The sequence below is a fragment of the Pseudophryne corroboree genome (genome assembly GCF_028390025.1).
Source record: "Pseudophryne corroboree isolate aPseCor3 chromosome 6 unlocalized genomic scaffold, aPseCor3.hap2 SUPER_6_unloc_3, whole genome shotgun sequence".
Taxonomy (NCBI): Eukaryota; Metazoa; Chordata; class Amphibia; order Anura; family Myobatrachidae; genus Pseudophryne; species Pseudophryne corroboree.
In genome coordinates, this window is record NW_026967604.1 from 126489 (window position 1) to 143732 (window position 17244).

The 17244-nt window shown below is 54.2% G+C and overlaps 1 protein-coding gene across 1 annotated transcript in view; it reads right to left on the minus strand.

Moving 5' to 3' along the window:
- The window catches only part of ACAP1 (ArfGAP with coiled-coil, ankyrin repeat and PH domains 1), a 289787-nt gene that overhangs the window by 89485 nt on the left and 183058 nt on the right, over positions 1 to 17244 (minus strand). Inside the window, exon 3 of the mRNA XM_063950432.1 lies at positions 136 to 255. Within this exon, the coding sequence (XP_063806502.1) occupies positions 136 to 255 (120 nt within the window). The remainder of the gene's footprint in view (positions 1 to 135; positions 256 to 17244) is intronic.

The window sequence follows — 17244 nt, forward strand, 5'->3', positions numbered from 1 at the left end:
CTAAGTTGGTGATGCCAGTGGGAGCAGTATGTGGTAAAAAGGGCAGTTTGCCAAATACCAGATAATTAGAAGATAATTCTAGTATACTGTATATTATATGACGTTCTACATATTACACATTATGGGTGTACTTACCTTTAACATGCAGTCATCCTGTGAGTGAAAGGATAGCTCCCGCAGCGCACAAACAAATTGCCGGCTGGAATGACAGTACTGACGCCCGTTGTCCGCCATGTGATAGGACAGTTTCACTAACTGTAGGATGGAGAGAGCCAGTAAGTTACCGTATTATGCCGTATACATCTTCCACTATACATCTGTATACTCATCCTGCCACCCAGCATTATATCTAATCAGCCAGTAACCCCCGCTGGCGCCAACTAGAGGTTTACTGCTCCCCAATGTTGTGCCCACAGCAGAGGGAGAACATGCTTTACATTGCTGGTTACCTGCTGTGTGACCCCTGACTATAAGCTCCAGCTGAGGAGATGGCACAGCACCGTGGCACAAATGTATCAGACTTAACAAGAGATAAAATGCAGACGGATAAAGAACCAGCCAATCAGCTCCTAACTGTCATGTCACAGGCTGTGATTGAAAAATGACAGGAGCTGATTGGCTGATACTTTATCTGCACGATATCTCTTGTTAAGGCCTGTGTATATCTATGCATCATTAATCTGATCACAGCAAGATAATATTTATTACTGAAAATGTCATGTAGGAAGGAACTGCTACACACGCAGCCACATAGACCCATACACACATACACATAGGGTAGATGTGAGGGTGTACCAGTGTGAGTAGTACAGGTGGGAGTAGGGGAGGTGTGAGGGTGTACCAGTGTGAGTAGTACAGGTGGGAGTAGGGTAGGTGTGAGGGTGTACCAGTGTGAGTAGTACAGGTGTGAGTAGGGGAGGTGTGAGGGTGTACCAGTGTGAGTAGTACAGGTGGGAGTAGGGGAGGTGTGAGGGTGTACCAGTGTGAGTAGTACAGGTGGGAGTAGGGGAGGTGTGAGGGTGTACCAGTGTGAGTAGTACAGGTGGGAGTAGGGTAGGTGTGGAGGTGTACCAGTGTGAGTAGTACAGGTGGGAGTAGGGGAGGTGTGAGGGTGTACCAGTGTGAGTGGTACAGGTGGGAGTAGTGGAGGTGTGAGAGTGTACCAGTGTGAGTAGTACAGGTGGGATTAGGGGAGGTGTGAGGGTGTACCAGTGTGAGTAGTACAGGTGGGAGTAGGGAAGGTGTGATGGTGTACCAGTGTGAGTAGTACAGGAGGTAGTAGGGGAGGTGTGAGGGTGTACCAGTGTGAGTAGTACAGGTGGGAGTAGGGGAGGTGTGAGGGTGTACCAGTGTGAGTAGTACAGGTGGGAGTAGGGGAGGTGTGAGGGTGTACCAGTGTGAGCGGTACAGGTGGTAGTAGGGGAGGTGTGAGGGTGTATCAGTGTGAGCGGTACAGGTGGGAGTAGGGGAGGGGTGAGGGTGTACCAGTGTGAGTAGTACAGGTGGGAGTAGGGGAGGTGTGAGGGTGTACCAGTGTGAGTAGTACAGGTGGGAGTAGGGGAGGTGTGAGGGTGTACCAGTGTGAGCAGTACAGGTGGGAGTAGGGGAGGGGTGAGGGTGTACCAGTGTGAGTAGTACAGGTGGGAGTAGGGGAGGTGTGAGGGTGTACCAGTGTGAGTAGTACAGGTGGGAGTAGGGTAGGTGTGAGGATGTACCAGTGTGAGTAGTACAGGTGGGAGTAGGGGAGGTGTGAGGGTGTACCAGTGTGAGTAGTACAGGTGGGAGTAGGGAAGGTGTGATGGTGTACCAGTGTGAGTAGTACAGGAGGTAGTAGGGGAGGTGTGAGGGTGTACCAGTGTGAGTAGTACAGGTGGGAGTAGGGGGGGTGTGAGGGTGTACCAGTGTGAGTAGTACAGGTAGGAGTAGGGGAGGTGTGAGGGTGTACCAGTGTGAGTAGTACAGGTAGGAGTAGGGGAGGTGTGAGGGTGTACCAGTGTGAGTAGTACAGGTAGGAGTAGGGGAGGTGTGAGGGTGTACCAGTGTGAGTAGTACAGGTGGGAGTAGGGTAGGTGTGAGGGTGTACCAGTGTGAGTGGTACAGGTGGGAGTAGGGGAGGTGTGAGGGTGTACCAGTGTGAGTAGTACAGGTGGGAGTAGGGGAGGTGTGAGGGTGTACCAGTGTGAGTAGTACAGGTGTGAGTAGGGGAGGTGTGAGGGTGTACCAGTGTGAGTAGTACAGGTGGGAGTAGGGGAGGTGTGAGGGTGTACCAGTGTGAGTAGTACAGGTGGTAGTAGGGGAGGTGTGATGGTGTACCAGTGTGAGTAGTACATGTGGGAGTAAGGGAGGTGTGAGAGTGTACCAGTGTGAGTAGTACAGGTGGTAGTAGGGGTGGTGTGAGGGTGTACCAGTGTGAGCAGTAAAGGTGGGAGTAGAGGAGGTGTGAGGGTGTACCAGTGTGAGTGGTACAGGTGGGAGTAGGGGAGGTGTGAGGGTGTACCAGTGTGAATAGTACAGGTGGGAGTAGGGGAGGTGTGAGGGTGTACCAGTGTGAGTGGTACAGGTGAGAGTAGGGGAGGTGTGAGGGTGTACCAGTGTGAATAGTACAGGTGGGAGTAGGGGAGGTGTGAGGGTGTACCAGTGTGAGTAGTACAGGTGGGAGTAGGGTAGGTGTGGAGGTGTACCAGTGTGAGTAGTACAGGTGGGAGTAGGGGAGGTGTGAGGGTGTACCAGTGTGAGTGGTACAGGTGGGAGTAGTGGAGGTGTGAGAGTGTACCAGTGTGAGTAGTACAGGTGGGATTAGGGGAGGTGTGAGGGTGTACCAGTGTGAGTAGTACAGGCGGGAGTAGGGTAGGTGTGAGGTTGTACCAGTGTGAGTAGTACAGGTGGGAGTAGGGTAGGTGTGAGAGTGTACCAGTGTGAGTAGTACTGGTGGGAGTAGGGGAGGTGTGAGGGTGTACCAGTATGAGTAGTACAGGTGGGAGCAGGGGAGGTGTGAGAGTATACCAGTGTGAGTAGTACAGGTGGAGTAGGGTAGGTGTGAGGGTGTACCAGTGTGAGTAGTACAGGTGGGAGTAGGGAAGGTGTGATGGTGTACCAGTGTGATTAGTACAGGTGGGAGTAGGGGAGGTGTGAGGGTGTACCAGTGTGAGTAGTACAGGTGGGAGTAGGGTAGGTGTGGTGGTGTACCAGTGTGAGTAGTACATGTGGGAGTAGGGTAGGTATGAGGGTGTACCAGTGTGAGTAGTACAGGTGGGAGTAGGGGAGGTGTGAGAGTGTATCAGTGTGAGTGGTACAGGTGGGAGTAGGGGAGGTGTGAGAGTGTATCAGTGTGAGTGGTACAGGTGGGAGTAGGGGAGGTGTGAGGGTGTACCAGTGTGAGTAGCACAGGTGGGAGTAGGGTAGGTGTGGTGGTGTACCAGTGTGAGTAGTACATGTGGGAGTAGGGGAGGTGTGAGGGTGTACCAGTGTGAGTGGTACAGGTGGGAGTAGGGGAGGTGTGAGAGTGTATCAGTGTGAGTGGTACAGGTGGGAGTAGGGGAGGTGTGAGGGTGTACCAGTGTGAGTAGTACTGGTGGGAGTAGGGGAGGTGTGAGGGTGTACCAGTGTGAGTAGTACAGGTAGGAGTAGGGGAGGTGTGAGAGTGTACCAGTGTGAGTAGTACAGGTGGGAGTAGAGGAGGTGTGAGAGTGTACCAGTGGGAGTAGAGGAGGTGTGAGAGTGTACCAGTGTGAGTAGTACAGGTGGGAGTAGGGTAGGTGTGATGATGTACCAGTGTGAGCAGTACAGGTGGGAGTAGGGGAGGTGTGAGGATGTACCAGTGTGAGCAGTACAGGTGGGAGTAGGGGAGGTGTGAGGATGTACCAGTGTGAGTAGTACAGGTGGGAGTAGGGGAGGTGTGAGGGTGTACCAGTGTGAGCAGTACAGGTGTGAGTAGGGGAGGTGTGAGGGTGTACCAGTGTGAGTAGTACAGGTGGGAGTAGGGAAGGTGTGAGGTGTACCAGTGTGAGTAGTACAGGTGGGAGTAGGGGAGGTGTGAGGGTGTACCAGTGTGAGTAGTACAGGTGGGAGTAGGGGAGGTGTAAGGGTGTACCAGTGTGAGTAGTACAGGTGGGAGTAGGGGAGGTGTAAGGGTGTACCAGTGTGAGTAGTACAGGTGGGAGTAGGGGAGGTGTGAGGGTGTACCAGTGTGAGTAGTACAGGTGGGAGTAGGGGAGGTGTGAGAGTGTACCAGTGTGAGTAGTACAGGTGGGAGTAGGGGAGGTGTGGTGGTGTACCAGTGTGAGTAGTACAGGTGGGAGTAGGGGAGGTGAGAGTGTACCAGTGTGAGTAATACAGGTGGGAGTAGGGGAGGTGTGAGAGTGTACCAGTGTGAGTGGTACAGGTGGGAGTAGGGGAGGTGTGAGGGTGTACCAGTGTGAGTAGTATAGGTGGGAGTAGGGGAGGTGTGAGAGTATACCAGTGTGAGTGGTACAGGTGGGAGTAGGGGAGGTGTGATGGTGTACCAGTGTGAGTAGTACAGGTGGGAGTAGGGGAGGTGTGAGGGTGTACCAGTGTGAGTAGTACAGGTGGTAGTAGGGGAGGTGGGAGGGTGTACCAGTGTGAGTAGTACAGGTGGGAGTAGGGGAGGTGTGAGGGTGTACCAGTGTGAGTAGTACAGGTGGGAGTAGGGGAGGTGTGAGAGTGTATCAGTGTGAGTGGTACAGGTGGGAGTTGGGGAGGTGTGAGGGTGTACCAGTGTGAGTAGTACTGGTGGGAGTAGGGGAGGTGTGAGGGTGTACCAGTGTGAGTAGTACAGGTGGGAGTAGGGGAGGTGTGAGGGTGTACCAGTGTGAGTAGTACAGGTGGGAGTAGGGGAGGTGTGAGAGTGTACCAGTGTGAGTAGTACAGGTGGGAGTAGGGGAGGTGTGAGGGTGTACCAGTGTGAGTAGTACAGGTGGGAGTAGGGGAGGTGTGGTGGTGTACCAGTGTGAGTAGTACAGGTGGGAGTAGGGGAGGTGTGAGGGTGTACCAGTGTGAGTAGTACAGGTGGGAGTTGGGGAGGTGTGAGGGTGTACCAGTGTGAGTAGTACTGGTGGGAGTAGGGGAGGTGTGAGGGTGTACCAGTGTGAGTAGTACAGGTGGGAGTAGGGGAGGTGTGAGGGTGTACCAGTGTGAGTAGTACAGGTGGGAGTAGGGGAGGTGTGAGAGTGTACCAGTGTGAGTAGTACAGGTGGGAGTAGGGGAGGTGTGAGGGTGTACCAGTGTGAGTAGTACAGGTGGGAGTAGGGGAGGTGTGGTGGTGTACCAGTGTGAGTAGTACAGGTGGGAGTAGGGGAGGTGTGAGGGTGTACCAGTGTGAGTAGTACAGGTGGGAGTAGGGGAGGTGTGAGTGTGTACCAGTGTGAGTAGTACAGGTGGGAGTAGGGGAGGTGTGAGAGTGTACCAGTGTGAGTAGTACAGGTGGGAGTAGGGGAGGTGTGAGGGTGTACCAGTGTGAGTAGTACAGGTGGGAGTAGGGGAGGTGTAAGGGTGTACCAGTGTGAGTAGTACAGGTGGGAGTAGGGGAGGTGTGAGGGTGTACCAGTGTGAGTAGTACAGGTGGGAGTAGGGGAGGTGTGAGGGTGTACCAGTGTGAGTAGTACAGGTGGGAGTAGGGGAGGTGTGAGGGTGTACCAGTGTGAGTAGTACAGGTGGGAGTAGGGGAGGTGTGAGGGTGTACCAGTGTAAGTAGTACAGGATGGAGTAGGGGAGGTGTGAGGGTGTACCAGTGTGAGTAATACAGGTGGGAGTAGGGGAGGTGTGAGGATGTACCAGTGTGAGTAGTATAGGTGGGAGTAGGGGAGGTGTGAGGGTGTACCAGTGTGAGTGGTACAGGTAGGAATAGGGGAGGTGTGAGGGTGTACCAGTGTGAGTAGTACAGGTGGGGGTATGGGAGGTGTGAGGGTGTACCAGTGTGAGTGGTACAGGTAGGAATAGGGGAGGTGTGAGGGTGTACCAGTGTGAGTAGTACAGGTGGGGGTATGGTAGGTGTGAGGGTGTACCAGTGTGAGTAGTATAGGTGGGAGTAGGGGAGGTGTGAGAGTATACCAGTGTGAGTGGTACAGGTGGGAGTAGGGGAGGTGTGAGAGTGTACCAGTGTGACTAGTACAGGTGTGAGTAGGGGAGGTGTGAGGGTGTACCAGTGTGACTAGTACAGGTGGGAGTAGGGGAGGTGTGAGGGTGTACCAGTGTGATTAGTACAGGTGGGAGTAGGGTAGGTGTGAGAGTGTACCAGTGTGAGTGGTACAGGTGGGAGTAGGGGAGGTGTGAGGGTGTACCAGTGTGAGTAGTACATGTGGGAGTAGGGGAGGTGTGAGGGTGTACCAGTGTGAGTAGTACAGGTGGGAGTAGGGGAGGTGTGAGGGTGTACCAGTGTGAGTAGTACAGATGGGAGTAGGGGAGGTGTGAGGATGTACCAGTGTGAGTAGTACAGGTGGGAGTAGGGGAGGTGTGAGGGTGTACCAGTGTGAGTGGTACAGGTGGGAGTAGGGGAGGTGTGAGGGTGTACCAGTGTAAGTAGTACAGGATGGAGTAGGGGAGGTGTGAGGGTGTACCAGTGTGAGTAGTACAGATGGGAGTAGGGGAGGTGTGAGGGTGTACCAGTGTGAGTAGTACAGGTGGGAGTAGGGGAGGTGTGAGGGTGTACCAGTGTGAGTAGTACAGGTGGGAGTAGGAGAGGTGTGAGAGTGTACCAGTGTGAGTAGTACAGGTGGGAGTAAGGGAGGTGTGAAGGTGTACCAGTGTGAGTAGTACAGGTGGGGGTATAGGAGGTGTAATGTACCAGTGTGAGTAGTACAGGTAGGAGTAGGGGAGGTGTGAGAGTGTACCAGTGTGAGTAGTACAGGTGGGAGTAGGGGAGGTGTGAGAGTGTACCAGTGTGAGTAGTACAGGTGGGAGTAAGGGAGGTGTGAAGGTGTACCAGTGTGAGTAGTACAGGTAGGAGTAGGGGAGGTGTGAGAGTGTACCAGTGTGAGTAGTAGAGGTGGGAGTAGGGGAGGTGTTAGGGTGTACCAGTGTGAGTAGAACAGCTGGGAATAGGGTAGGTGTGAGGGTGTACCAGTGTGAGTAGTGCAGGTGGGAGTAGGGGAGGTGTGATGGTGTACCAGTGTGATTAGTACAGGTGGGAGTAGGGGAGGTGTGAGGGTGTACCAGTGTGAGTAGTACAGGTGGGAGTAGGGGAGATGTGTGGGTGTACCAGTGTGAGTAGTATTGGTGGGAGTAGGGGAGGTGTGAGAGTGTACCAGTGTGAGTAGTATTGGTGGGAGTAGGGGAGGTGTGAGGGTGTACCAGTGTGAGTAGTACAGGTGGGAGTAGGGGAGGTGTGAGGGTGTACCAGTGTGAGTGGTACAGGCGGGAGTAGCAGAGGTGTGAGGGTGTACCAGTGTGAGTAGTACAGGTGGGAGTAGGGGAGGTGTGAGAGTGTACCAGTGTGAGTAGTATAGGTGGGAGTAGGGGAGGTGTGAGGGTGTACCAGTGTGAGTAGTACAGGTGGGAGTAGGGGAGGTGTGAGGGTGTACCAGTGTGAGTAGTACAGCTGGGAGTAGGGGAAGTGTGAGGGTGTACCAGTGTGAGTAGTACAGGTAGGAGTAGGGGAAGTGTGAGGGTGTACCAGTGTGAGTAGTATAGGTAGGAGTAGGGGAGGTGTGGGGGTGTGCCAGTGTGAGTAGTACAGGTGGGAGTAGGGGAGGTGTGAGGGTGTACCAGTGTGAGTAGTGCAGGTAGGAGTAGGGGAGGTGTGAGGGTGTACCAGTGTGAGTAGTACAGGTGAGAGTAGGGGAGGTGTGAGGGTGTACCAGTGTGAGTAGTGCAGGTAGGAGTAGGGGAGGTGTGAGGGTGTACCAGTGTGAGTAGTGCAGGTAGGAGTATGGGAGGTGTGAGGGTGTACCAGTGTGAGTAGTACAGGTGGAAGTAGGGGAGGTGTGAGGGTGTACCAGTGTAGGTAGTACAGGTGGGAGTAGGGGAGGTGTGAGGGTGTACCAGTGTGATTAGTACAGGTGGGAGTAGGGGAGGTGTGAGGGTGTACCAGTGTGAGTAGTACAGGTGGGAGTAGGGGAGGTGTGAGTGTATACCAGTGTGAGTAGTACAGGTGGGAGTAGGGGAGGTGTGAGGGTGTACCAGTGTGAGTAGTACAGGTGGGAGTAGGGGAGGTGTGAGGGTGTAGCAGTGTGAGTAGTACAGGTAGGAGTAGGGGAAGTGTGATGGTGTACCAGTGTGAGTAGTACAGGTGGGTGTAGGGGAGTGTGAGAGTGTACCAGTGTGAGTAGTATAGGTTGGAGTAGGGGAGGTGTGAGGGTGTACCAGTGTGAGTAGTACAGGTGGGAGTAGGGGAGGTGTGAGGGTGTACCAGTGTGAGTAGTACAGGTGGGAGTAGGGGAGGTGTGAGGGTGTACCAGTGTAAGTAGTACAGGTGGGATTAGGGGAGGTGTGAGGGTGTACCAGTGTGAGTAGTACAGGTGGGAGTAGGGGAGGTGTGAGGGTTTACCAGTGTAAGTAGTACAGGATGGAGTAGGGGAGGTGTGAGGGTGTACCAGTGTGAGTAGTACAGGTGGGAGTAGGGGAGGTGTGATAGTGTACCAGTGTGAGTAATACAGGTGGGAGTAGGGGAGGTGTGAGGATGTACCAGTGTGAGTAGTATAGGTGGGAGTAGGGGAGGTGTGAGGGTGTACCAGTGTGAGTGGTACAGGTAGGAATAGGGGAGGTGTGAGGGTGTACCAGTGTGAGTAGTACAGGTGGGGGTATGGTAGGTGTAAGGGTGTACCAGTGTGAGTAGTACAGGTGGGAGTAGGGAAGGTGTGATGGTGTACCAGTGTGATTAGTACAGGTGGGAGTAGGGGAGGTGTGAGGGTGTACCAGTGTGAGTAGTACAGGTGGGAGTAGGGTAGGTGTGGTGGTGTACCAGTGTGAGTAGTACATGTGGGAGTAGGGTAGGTATGAGGGTGTACCAGTGTGAGTAGTACAGGTGGGAGTAGGGGAGGTGTGAGAGTGTATCAGTGTGAGTGGTACAGGTGGGAGTAGGGGAGGTGTGAGAGTGTATCAGTGTGAGTGGTACAGGTGGGAGTAGGGGAGGTGTGAGGGTGTACCAGTGTGAGTAGTACAGGTGGGAGTAGGGTAGGTGTGGTGGTGTACCAGTGTGAGTAGTACATGTGGGAGTAGGGGAGGTGTGAGGGTGTACCAGTGTGAGTGGTACAGGTGGGAGTAGGGGAGGTGTGAGAGTGTATCAGTGTGAGTGGTACAGGTGGGAGTAGGGGAGGTGTGAGGGTGTACCAGTGTGAGTAGTACTGGTGGGAGTAGGGGAGGTGTGAGGGTGTACCAGTGTGAGTAGTACAGGTAGGAGTAGGGGAGGTGTGAGAGTGTACCAGTGTGAGTAGTACAGGTGGGAGTAGAGGAGGTGTGAGAGTGTACCAGTGGGAGTAGAGGAGGTGTGAGAGTGTACCAGTGGGAGTAGAGGAGGTGTGAGAGTGTACCAGTGTGAGTAGTACAGGTGGGAGTAGGGTAGGTGTGATGATGTACCAGTGTGAGCAGTACAGGTGGGAGTAGGGGAGGTGTGAGGATGTACCAGTGTGAGCAGTACAGGTGGGAGTAGGGGAGGTGTGAGGATGTACCAGTGTGAGTAGTACAGGTGGGAGTAGGGGAGGTGTGAGGGTGTACCAGTGTGAGCAGTACAGGTGTGAGTAGGGGAGGTGTGAGGGTGTACCAGTGTGAGTAGTACAGGTGGGAGTAGGGAAGGTGTGAGGTGTACCAGTGTGAGTAGTACAGGTGTGAGTAGGGTAGGTGTGGTGGTGTACCACTGTGAGTAGTACAGGTGGGAGTAGGGGAAGTGTGAGGGTGTACCAGTGTGAGTAGTACAGGTGGGAGTAGGGGAGGTGTGAGAGTGTACCAGTGTGAGTAGTACAGGTGGGAGTAGGGGAGGTGTGGTGGTGTACCAGTGTGAGTAGTACAGGTGGGAGTAGGGGAGGTGAGAGTGTACCAGTGTGAGTAATACAGGTGGGAGTAGGGGAGGTGTGAGAGTGTACCAGTGTGAGTAGTACAGGTGGGAGTAGGGGAGGTGTGAGGGTGTACCAGTGTGAGTAGTACAGGTGGGAGTAGGGGAGGTGTGAGGGTGTACCAGTGTGAGTGGTACAGGTAGGAATAGGGGAGGTGTGAGGGTGTACCAGTGTGAGTAGTATAGGTGGGAGTAGGGGAGGTGTGAGAGTATACCAGTGTGAGTGGTACAGGTGGGAGTAGGGGAGGTGTGATGGTGTACCAGTGTGAGTAGTACAGGTGGGAGTATGGGAGGTGTGAGGGTGTACCAGTGTGAGTAGTACAGGTGGTAGTAGGGGAGGTGGGAGGGTGTACCAGTGTGAGTGGTACAGGTGGGAGTAGGGGAGGTGTGAGGGTGTACCAGTGTAAGTAGTACAGGATGGAGTAGGGTTGGTGTGGTGGTGTACCAGTGTGAGTAGTACATGTGGGAGTAGGGGAGGTGTGAGGGTGTACCAGTGTGAGTAGTACAGGTGGGAGTAGGGGAGGTGTGAGGGTGTACCAGTGTGAGTGGTACAGGTGGGAGTAGTGGAGGTGTGAGAGTGTACCAGTGTGAGTGGTACAGGTGGGAGTAGGGTAGGTGTGAGAGTGTACCAGTGTGAGTAGTACTGGTGGGAGTAGGGGAGGTGTGAGGGTGTACCAGTGTGAGTAGTACAGGTGGGAGTAGGGTAGGTGTGGTGGTGTACCAGTGTGAGTAGTACATGTGGGAGTAGGGTAGGTATGAGGGTGTACCAGTGTGAGTAGTACAGGTGGGAGTAGGGGAGGTGTGAGATTGTATCAGTGTGAGTGGTACAGGTGGGAGTAGGGGAGGTGTGAGGGTGTACCAGTGTGAGTAGTACAGGTGGGAGTAGGGTAGGTGTGGTGGTGTACCAGTGTGAGTAGTACATGTGGGAGTAGGGGAGGTGTGAGGGTGTACCAGTGTGAGTAGTACAGGTGGGAGTAGGGGAGGTGTGAGAGTGTATCAGTGTGAGTGGTACAGGTGGGAGTAGGGGAGGTGTGAGGGTGTACCAGTGTGAGTAGTACTGGTGGGAGTAGGGGAGGTGTGAGGGTGTACCAGTGTGAGTAGTACAGGTGGGAGTAGGGGAGGTGTGAGAGTGTACCAGTGTGAGTAGTACAGGTGGGAGTAGGGGAGGTGTGAGAGTGTATCAGTGTGAGTGGTACAGGTGGGAGTAGGGGAGGTGTGAGGGTGTACCAGTGTGAGTAGTACTGGTGGGAGTAGGGGAGGTGTGAGGGTGTACCAGTGTGAGTAGTACAGGTGGGAGTAGGGGAGGTGTGAGGGTGTACCAGTGTGAGTAGTACAGGTGGGAGTAGGGGAGGTGTGAGAGTGTACCAGTGTGAGTAGTACAGGTGGGAGTAGGGGAGGTGTGAGGGTGTACCAGTGTGAGTAGTACAGGTGGGAGTAGGGGAGGTGTGGTGGTGTACCAGTGTGAGTAGTACAGGTGGGAGTAGGGGAGGTGTGAGGGTGTACCAGTGTGAGTAGTACAGGTGTGAGTGTGTACCAGTGTGAGTAGTACAGGTGGGAGTAGGGGAGGTGTGAGAGTGTACCAGTGTGAGTAGTACAGGTGGGAGTAGGGGAGGTGTGAGGGTGTACCAGTGTGAGTAGTACAGGTGGGAGTAGGGGAGGTGTAAGGGTGTACCAGTGTGAGTAGTACAGGTGGGAGTAGGGGAGGTGTGAGGGTGTACCAGTGTGAGTAGTACAGGTGGGAGTAGGGGAGGTGTGAGGGTGTACCAGTGTGAGTAGTACAGGTGGGAGTAGGGGAGGTGTGAGGGTGTACCAGTGTGAGTAGTACAGGTGGGAGTAGGGGAGGTGTGAGGGTGTACCAGTGTAAGTAGTACAGGATGGAGTAGGGGAGGTGTGAGGGTGTACCAGTGTGAGTAATACAGGTGGGAGTAGGGGAGGTGTGAGGATGTACCAGTGTGAGTAGTATAGGTGGGAGTAGGGGAGGTGTGAGGGTGTACCAGTGTGAGTGGTACAGGTAGGAATAGGGGAGGTGTGAGGGTGTACCAGTGTGAGTAGTACAGGTGGGGGTATGGTAGGTGTGAGGGTGTACCAGTGTGAGTAGTATAGGTGGGAGTAGGGGAGGTGTGAGAGTATACCAGTGTGAGTGGTACAGGTGGGAGTAGGGGAGGTGTGAGGGTGTACCAGTGTGAGTAGTACAGGTGGTAGTAGGGGAGGTGGGAGGGTGTACCAGTGTGAGTGGTACAGGTGGGAGTAGGGGAGGTGTGAGGGTGTACCAGTGTAAGTAGTACAGGATGGAGTAGGGTTGGTGTGGTGGTGTACCAGTGTGAGTAGTACATGTGGGAGTAGGGGAGGTGTGAGGGTGTACCAGTGTGAGTAGTCCAGGTGGTAGTAGGGGAGGTGTGGGGGTGTGCCAGTGTGAGTAGTACAGGTGGGAGTAGGGGAGGTGTGAGGGTGTACCAGTGTGAGTAGTACAGGTGGGGGTATGGTAGGTGTGAGGGTGTACCAGTGTGAGAAGTATAGGTGAGAGTAGGGGAGGTGTGAGGGTGTACCAGTGTGAGTAGTACTGGTGGGAGTAGGGGAGGTGTGAGGGTGTACCAGTGTGAGTAGTACAGGTGGGAGTAGAGGAGGTGTGAGAGTGTACCAGTGGGAGTAGAGGAGGTGTGAGAGTGTACCAGTGTGAGTAGTACAGGTGGGAGTAGGGTAGGTGTGGTGGTGTACCAGTGTGAGTAGTACATGTGGGAGTAGGGGAGGTGTGAGGGTGTACCAGTGTGAGTAGTACAGGTGGGAGTAGGGGAGGTGTGAGGGTGTACCAGTGTGAGTAGAACAGCTGGGAATAGGGTAGGTGTGAGGGTGTACCAGTGTGAGTAGTGCAGGTGGGAATAGGGGAGGTGTGATGGTGTACCAGTGTGATTAGTACAGGTGGGAGTAGGGGAGGTGTGAGGGTGTACCAGTGTGAGTAGTACAGGTGGGAGTAGGGGAGATGTGTGGGTGTACCAGTGTGAGTAGTATTGGTGGGAGTAGGGGAGGTGTGAGAGTGTACCAGTGTGAGTAGTATTGGTGGGAGTAGGGGAGGTGTGAGGGTGTACCAGTGTGAGTAGTACAGGTGGGAGTAGGGGAGGTGTGAGGGTGTACCAGTGTGAGTGGTACAGGCGGGAGTAGCAGAGGTGTGAGGGTGTACCAGTGTGAGTAGTACAGGTGGGAGTAGGGGAGGTGTGAGAGTGTACCAGTGTGAGTAGTATAGGTGGGAGTAGGGGAGGTGTGAGGGTGTACCAGTGTGAGTAGTACAGGTGGGAGTAGGGGAGGTGTGAGGGTGTACCAGTGTGAGTAGTACAGCTGGGAGTAGGGGAAGTGTGAGGGTGTACCAGTGTGAGTAGTACAGGTAGGAGTAGGGGAAGTGTGAGGGTGTACCAGTGTGAGTAGTATAGGTAGGAGTAGGGGAGGTGTGGGGGTGTGCCAGTGTGAGTAGTACAGGTGGGAGTAGGGGAGGTGTGAGGGTGTACCAGTGTGAGTAGTGCAGGTAGGAGTAGGGGAGGTGTGAGGGTGTACCAGTGTGAGTAGTACAGGTGAGAGTAGGGGAGGTGTGAGGGTGTACCAGTGTGAGTAGTGCAGGTAGGAGTAGGGGAGGTGTGAGGGTGTACCAGTGTGAGTAGTGCAGGTAGGAGTATGGGAGGTGTGAGGGTGTACCAGTGTGAGTAGTACAGGTGGAAGTAGGGGAGGTGTGAGGGTGTACCAGTGTAGGTAGTACAGGTGGGAGTAGGGGAGGTGTGAGGGTGTACCAGTGTGAGTAGTACAGGTGGGAGTAGTGGAGGTGTGAGGGTGTACCAGTGTGAGTAGTACAGGTGGGAGTAGGGGAGGTGTGAGGGTGTACCAGTGTGAGTAGTACAGGTAGGAGTAGGGGAAGTGTGAGGGTGTACCAGTGTGAGTAGTATAGGTAGGAGTAGGGGAGGTGTGGGGGTGTACCAGTGTGAGTAGTACAGGTAGGAGTAGCGGAGGTGTGGGGGTGTACCAGTGTGATTAGTACAGGTGGGAGTAGGGGAAGTGTGAGGGTGTACCAGTGTGAGTAGTACAGGTAGGAGTAGGGGAAGTGTGATGGTGTACCAGTGTGAGTAGAACAGGTGGGAGTAGGGGAGGTGTGAGGGTGTACCAGTGTGAGTAGTACAGGTGGGAGTAGGAGAGGTGTGAGGGTGTAGCAGTGTGAGTAGTACAGGTGGGAGTAGGGGAGGTGTGATGATGTACCAGTGTGACTAGTACAGGTGGGAGTAGGGGAGGTGTGAGGGTGTACCAGTGTGATTAGTACAGGTGGGAGTAGGGGAGGTGTGAGGGTGTACCAGTGTGAGTAGTACAGGTGGGAGTAGGGGAGGTGTGAGTGTGTACCAGTGTGAGTAGTACAGGTGGGAGTAGGGGAGGTGTGAGGGTGTACCAGTGTGAGTAGTACAGGTGGGAGTAGGGGAGGTGTGAGGGTGTAGCAGTGTGAGTAGTACAGGTAGGAGTAGGGGAAGTGTGATGGTGTACCAGTGTGAGTAGTACAGGTGGGTGTAGGGGAGTGTGAGAGTGTACCAGTGTGAGTAGTATAGGTTGGAGTAGGGGAGGTGTGAGGGTGTACCAGTGTGAGTAGTACAGGTGGGAGTAGGGGAGGTGTGAGGGTGTACCAGTGTGAGTAGTACAGGTGGGAGTAGGGGAGGTGTGAGGGTGTACCAGTGTAAGTAGTACAGGTGGGATTAGGGGAGGTGTGAGGGTGTACCAGTGTGAGTAGTACAGGTGGGAGTAGGGGAGGTGTGAGGGTTTACCAGTGTAAGTAGTACAGGATGGAGTAGGGGAGGTGTGAGGGTGTACCAGTGTGAGTAGTACAGGTGGGAGTAGGGGAGGTGTGATAGTGTACCAGTGTGAGTAATACAGGTGGGAGTAGGGGAGGTGTGAGGATGTACCAGTGTGAGTGGTACAGGTGGGAGTAGGGGAGGTGTGAGGGTGTACCAGTGTGAGTAGTACAGGTGGGGGTATGGTAGGTGTAAGGGTGTACCAGTGTGAGTAGTATAGGTGGGAGTAGGGGAGGTGTGAGAGTATACCAGTGTGAGTGGTACAGGTGGGAGTAGGGGAGGTGTGATGGTGTACCAGTGTGAGTAGTACAGGTGGGAGTAGGGGAGGTGTGAGGGTGTACCAGTGTGAGTAGTCCAGGTGGGAGTAGGGGAGGTGTGAGGGTGTACCAGTGTGAGTAGTCCAGGTGGTAGTAGGGGAGGTGTGAGGGTGTACCAGTGTGAGTAGTCCAGGTGGTAGTAGGGTAGGTGTGAGGGTGTACCAGTGTGAGTAGTGCAGGTGGGAGTAGGGGAGGTGTGAGGGTGTACCAGTGTGAGTAGTACAGGTGGGTGTAGGGGAGTGTGAGAGTGTACCAGTGTGAGTAGTATAGGTTGGAGTAGGGGAGGTGTGAGGGTGTACCAGTGTGAGTAGTACAGGTGGGAGTAGGGTAGGTGTGAGGGTGTACCAGTGTGAGTAGTACAGGTGGGAGTAGGGGAGGTGGGAGGGTGTACCAGTGTGAGTAGTACAGGTGGGAGTAGGGGAGGTGTGAGAGTGTACCAGTGTGAGTAGTACAGGTGGGAGTAAGGGAGGTGTGAAGGTGTACCAGTGTGAGTAGTACAGGAGGGGGTATAGGAGGTGTTAGAATGTACCAGTGTGAGTAGTACAGGTAGGAGTAGGGGAGGTGTGAGAGTGTACCAGTGTGAGTAGTACAGGTGGGAGTAGGGGAGGTGTGAGAGTGTACCAGTGTGAGTAGTACAGGTGGGAGTAGGGGAGGTGTGAGAGTGTACCAGTGTGAGTAGTACAGGTGGGAGTAGGGGAGGTGTGAGGGTGTACCAGTGTGAGTAGTACAGGTGGGAGTAAGGGAGGTGTGAAGGTGTACCAGTGTGAGTAGTACAGGTGGGGGTATAGGAGGTGTTAGAATGTACCAGTGTGAGTAGTATAGGTAGGAGTAGGGGAGGTGTGAGAGTGTACCAGTGTGAGTAGTATAGGTGGGAGTAGGGGAGGTGTGAGGGTGTACCAGTGTGAGTAGTACAGGTGGGAGTAGGGGAGGTGTGAGAGTGTACAAGTGTGAGTAGTACAGGTGGGAGTAAGGGAGGTGTGAAGGTGTACCAGTGTGAGTAGTACAGGTGGGAGTAAGGGAGGTGTGAGGGTGTACCAGTGTGAGTAGTACTGCTGGGAGTAGGGGAGGTGTGAGGGTGTACCAGTGTGAGTAGTACAGGTAGGAGTAGGGTAGGTGTGAGGGTGTAGCAGTGTGAGTAGTACAGGTGGGAGTAGAGGAGGTGTGAGGGTGTACCAGTGTGAGTAGTATAGGTTGGAGTAGGGGAGGTGTGAGGGTGTACCAGTGTGAGTAGTACAGGTGGGAGTAGGGGAGGTGTGAGGGTGTACCAGTGTGAGTAGTACAGGTGGGAGTAGGGGAGATGTGAGGGTGTACCAATGTGATTAGTACAGGTGGGAGTAGGGGAGGTGTGAGGGTGTACCAGTGTGAGTAGTGCAGGTAGGAGTAGGGGAGGTGTGAGGGTGTACCAGTGTGAGTAGTACAGGTGGGAGTAGGGGAGGTGTGAGGGTGTACCAGTGTGAGTAGTACTGGTGGGAGTAGGGGAGGTGTGAGGGTGTACCAGTGTGAGTAGTACAGGTGGGAGTAGGGGAGGTGTGAGGGTGTACCAGTGTGAGTAGTACAGGTGGGAGTAGGGGAGGTGTGAGGGTGTACCAGTGTGAGTAGTACAGGTGGGAGTAGGGGAGGTGTGAGGGTGTACCAGTATGAGTAGTACAGGTGGGAGCAGGGGAGGTGTGAGAGTATACCAGTGTGAGTAGTACAGGTGGAGTAGGGTAGGTGTGATGGTGTACCAGTGTGAGTAGTACAGGTAGGAGTAGGGGAGGTGTGAGGGTGTACCAGTGTGAGTAGTACAGGTGGGAGTAGGGTAGGTGTGAGGGTGTACCAGTGTGAGTAGTACAGGTGGGAGTAGGGGAGGTGTGATGGTGTACCAGTGTGAGTAGTACAGGTGGGAGTAGGGGAGGTGGGAGGGTGTACCAGTGTGAGTAGTACAGGTGGGAGTAGGGGAGGTGTGAAGGTGTACCAGTGTGAGTAGTACAGGTGGGGGTATAGGAGGTGTTAGAATCTACCAGTGTGAGTAGTACAGGTAGGAGTAGGGGAGGTGTGAGAGTGTACCAGTGTGAGTAGTACAGGTGGGAGTAGGGGAGGTGTGAGAGTGTACCAGTGTGAGTAGTACAGGTGGGAG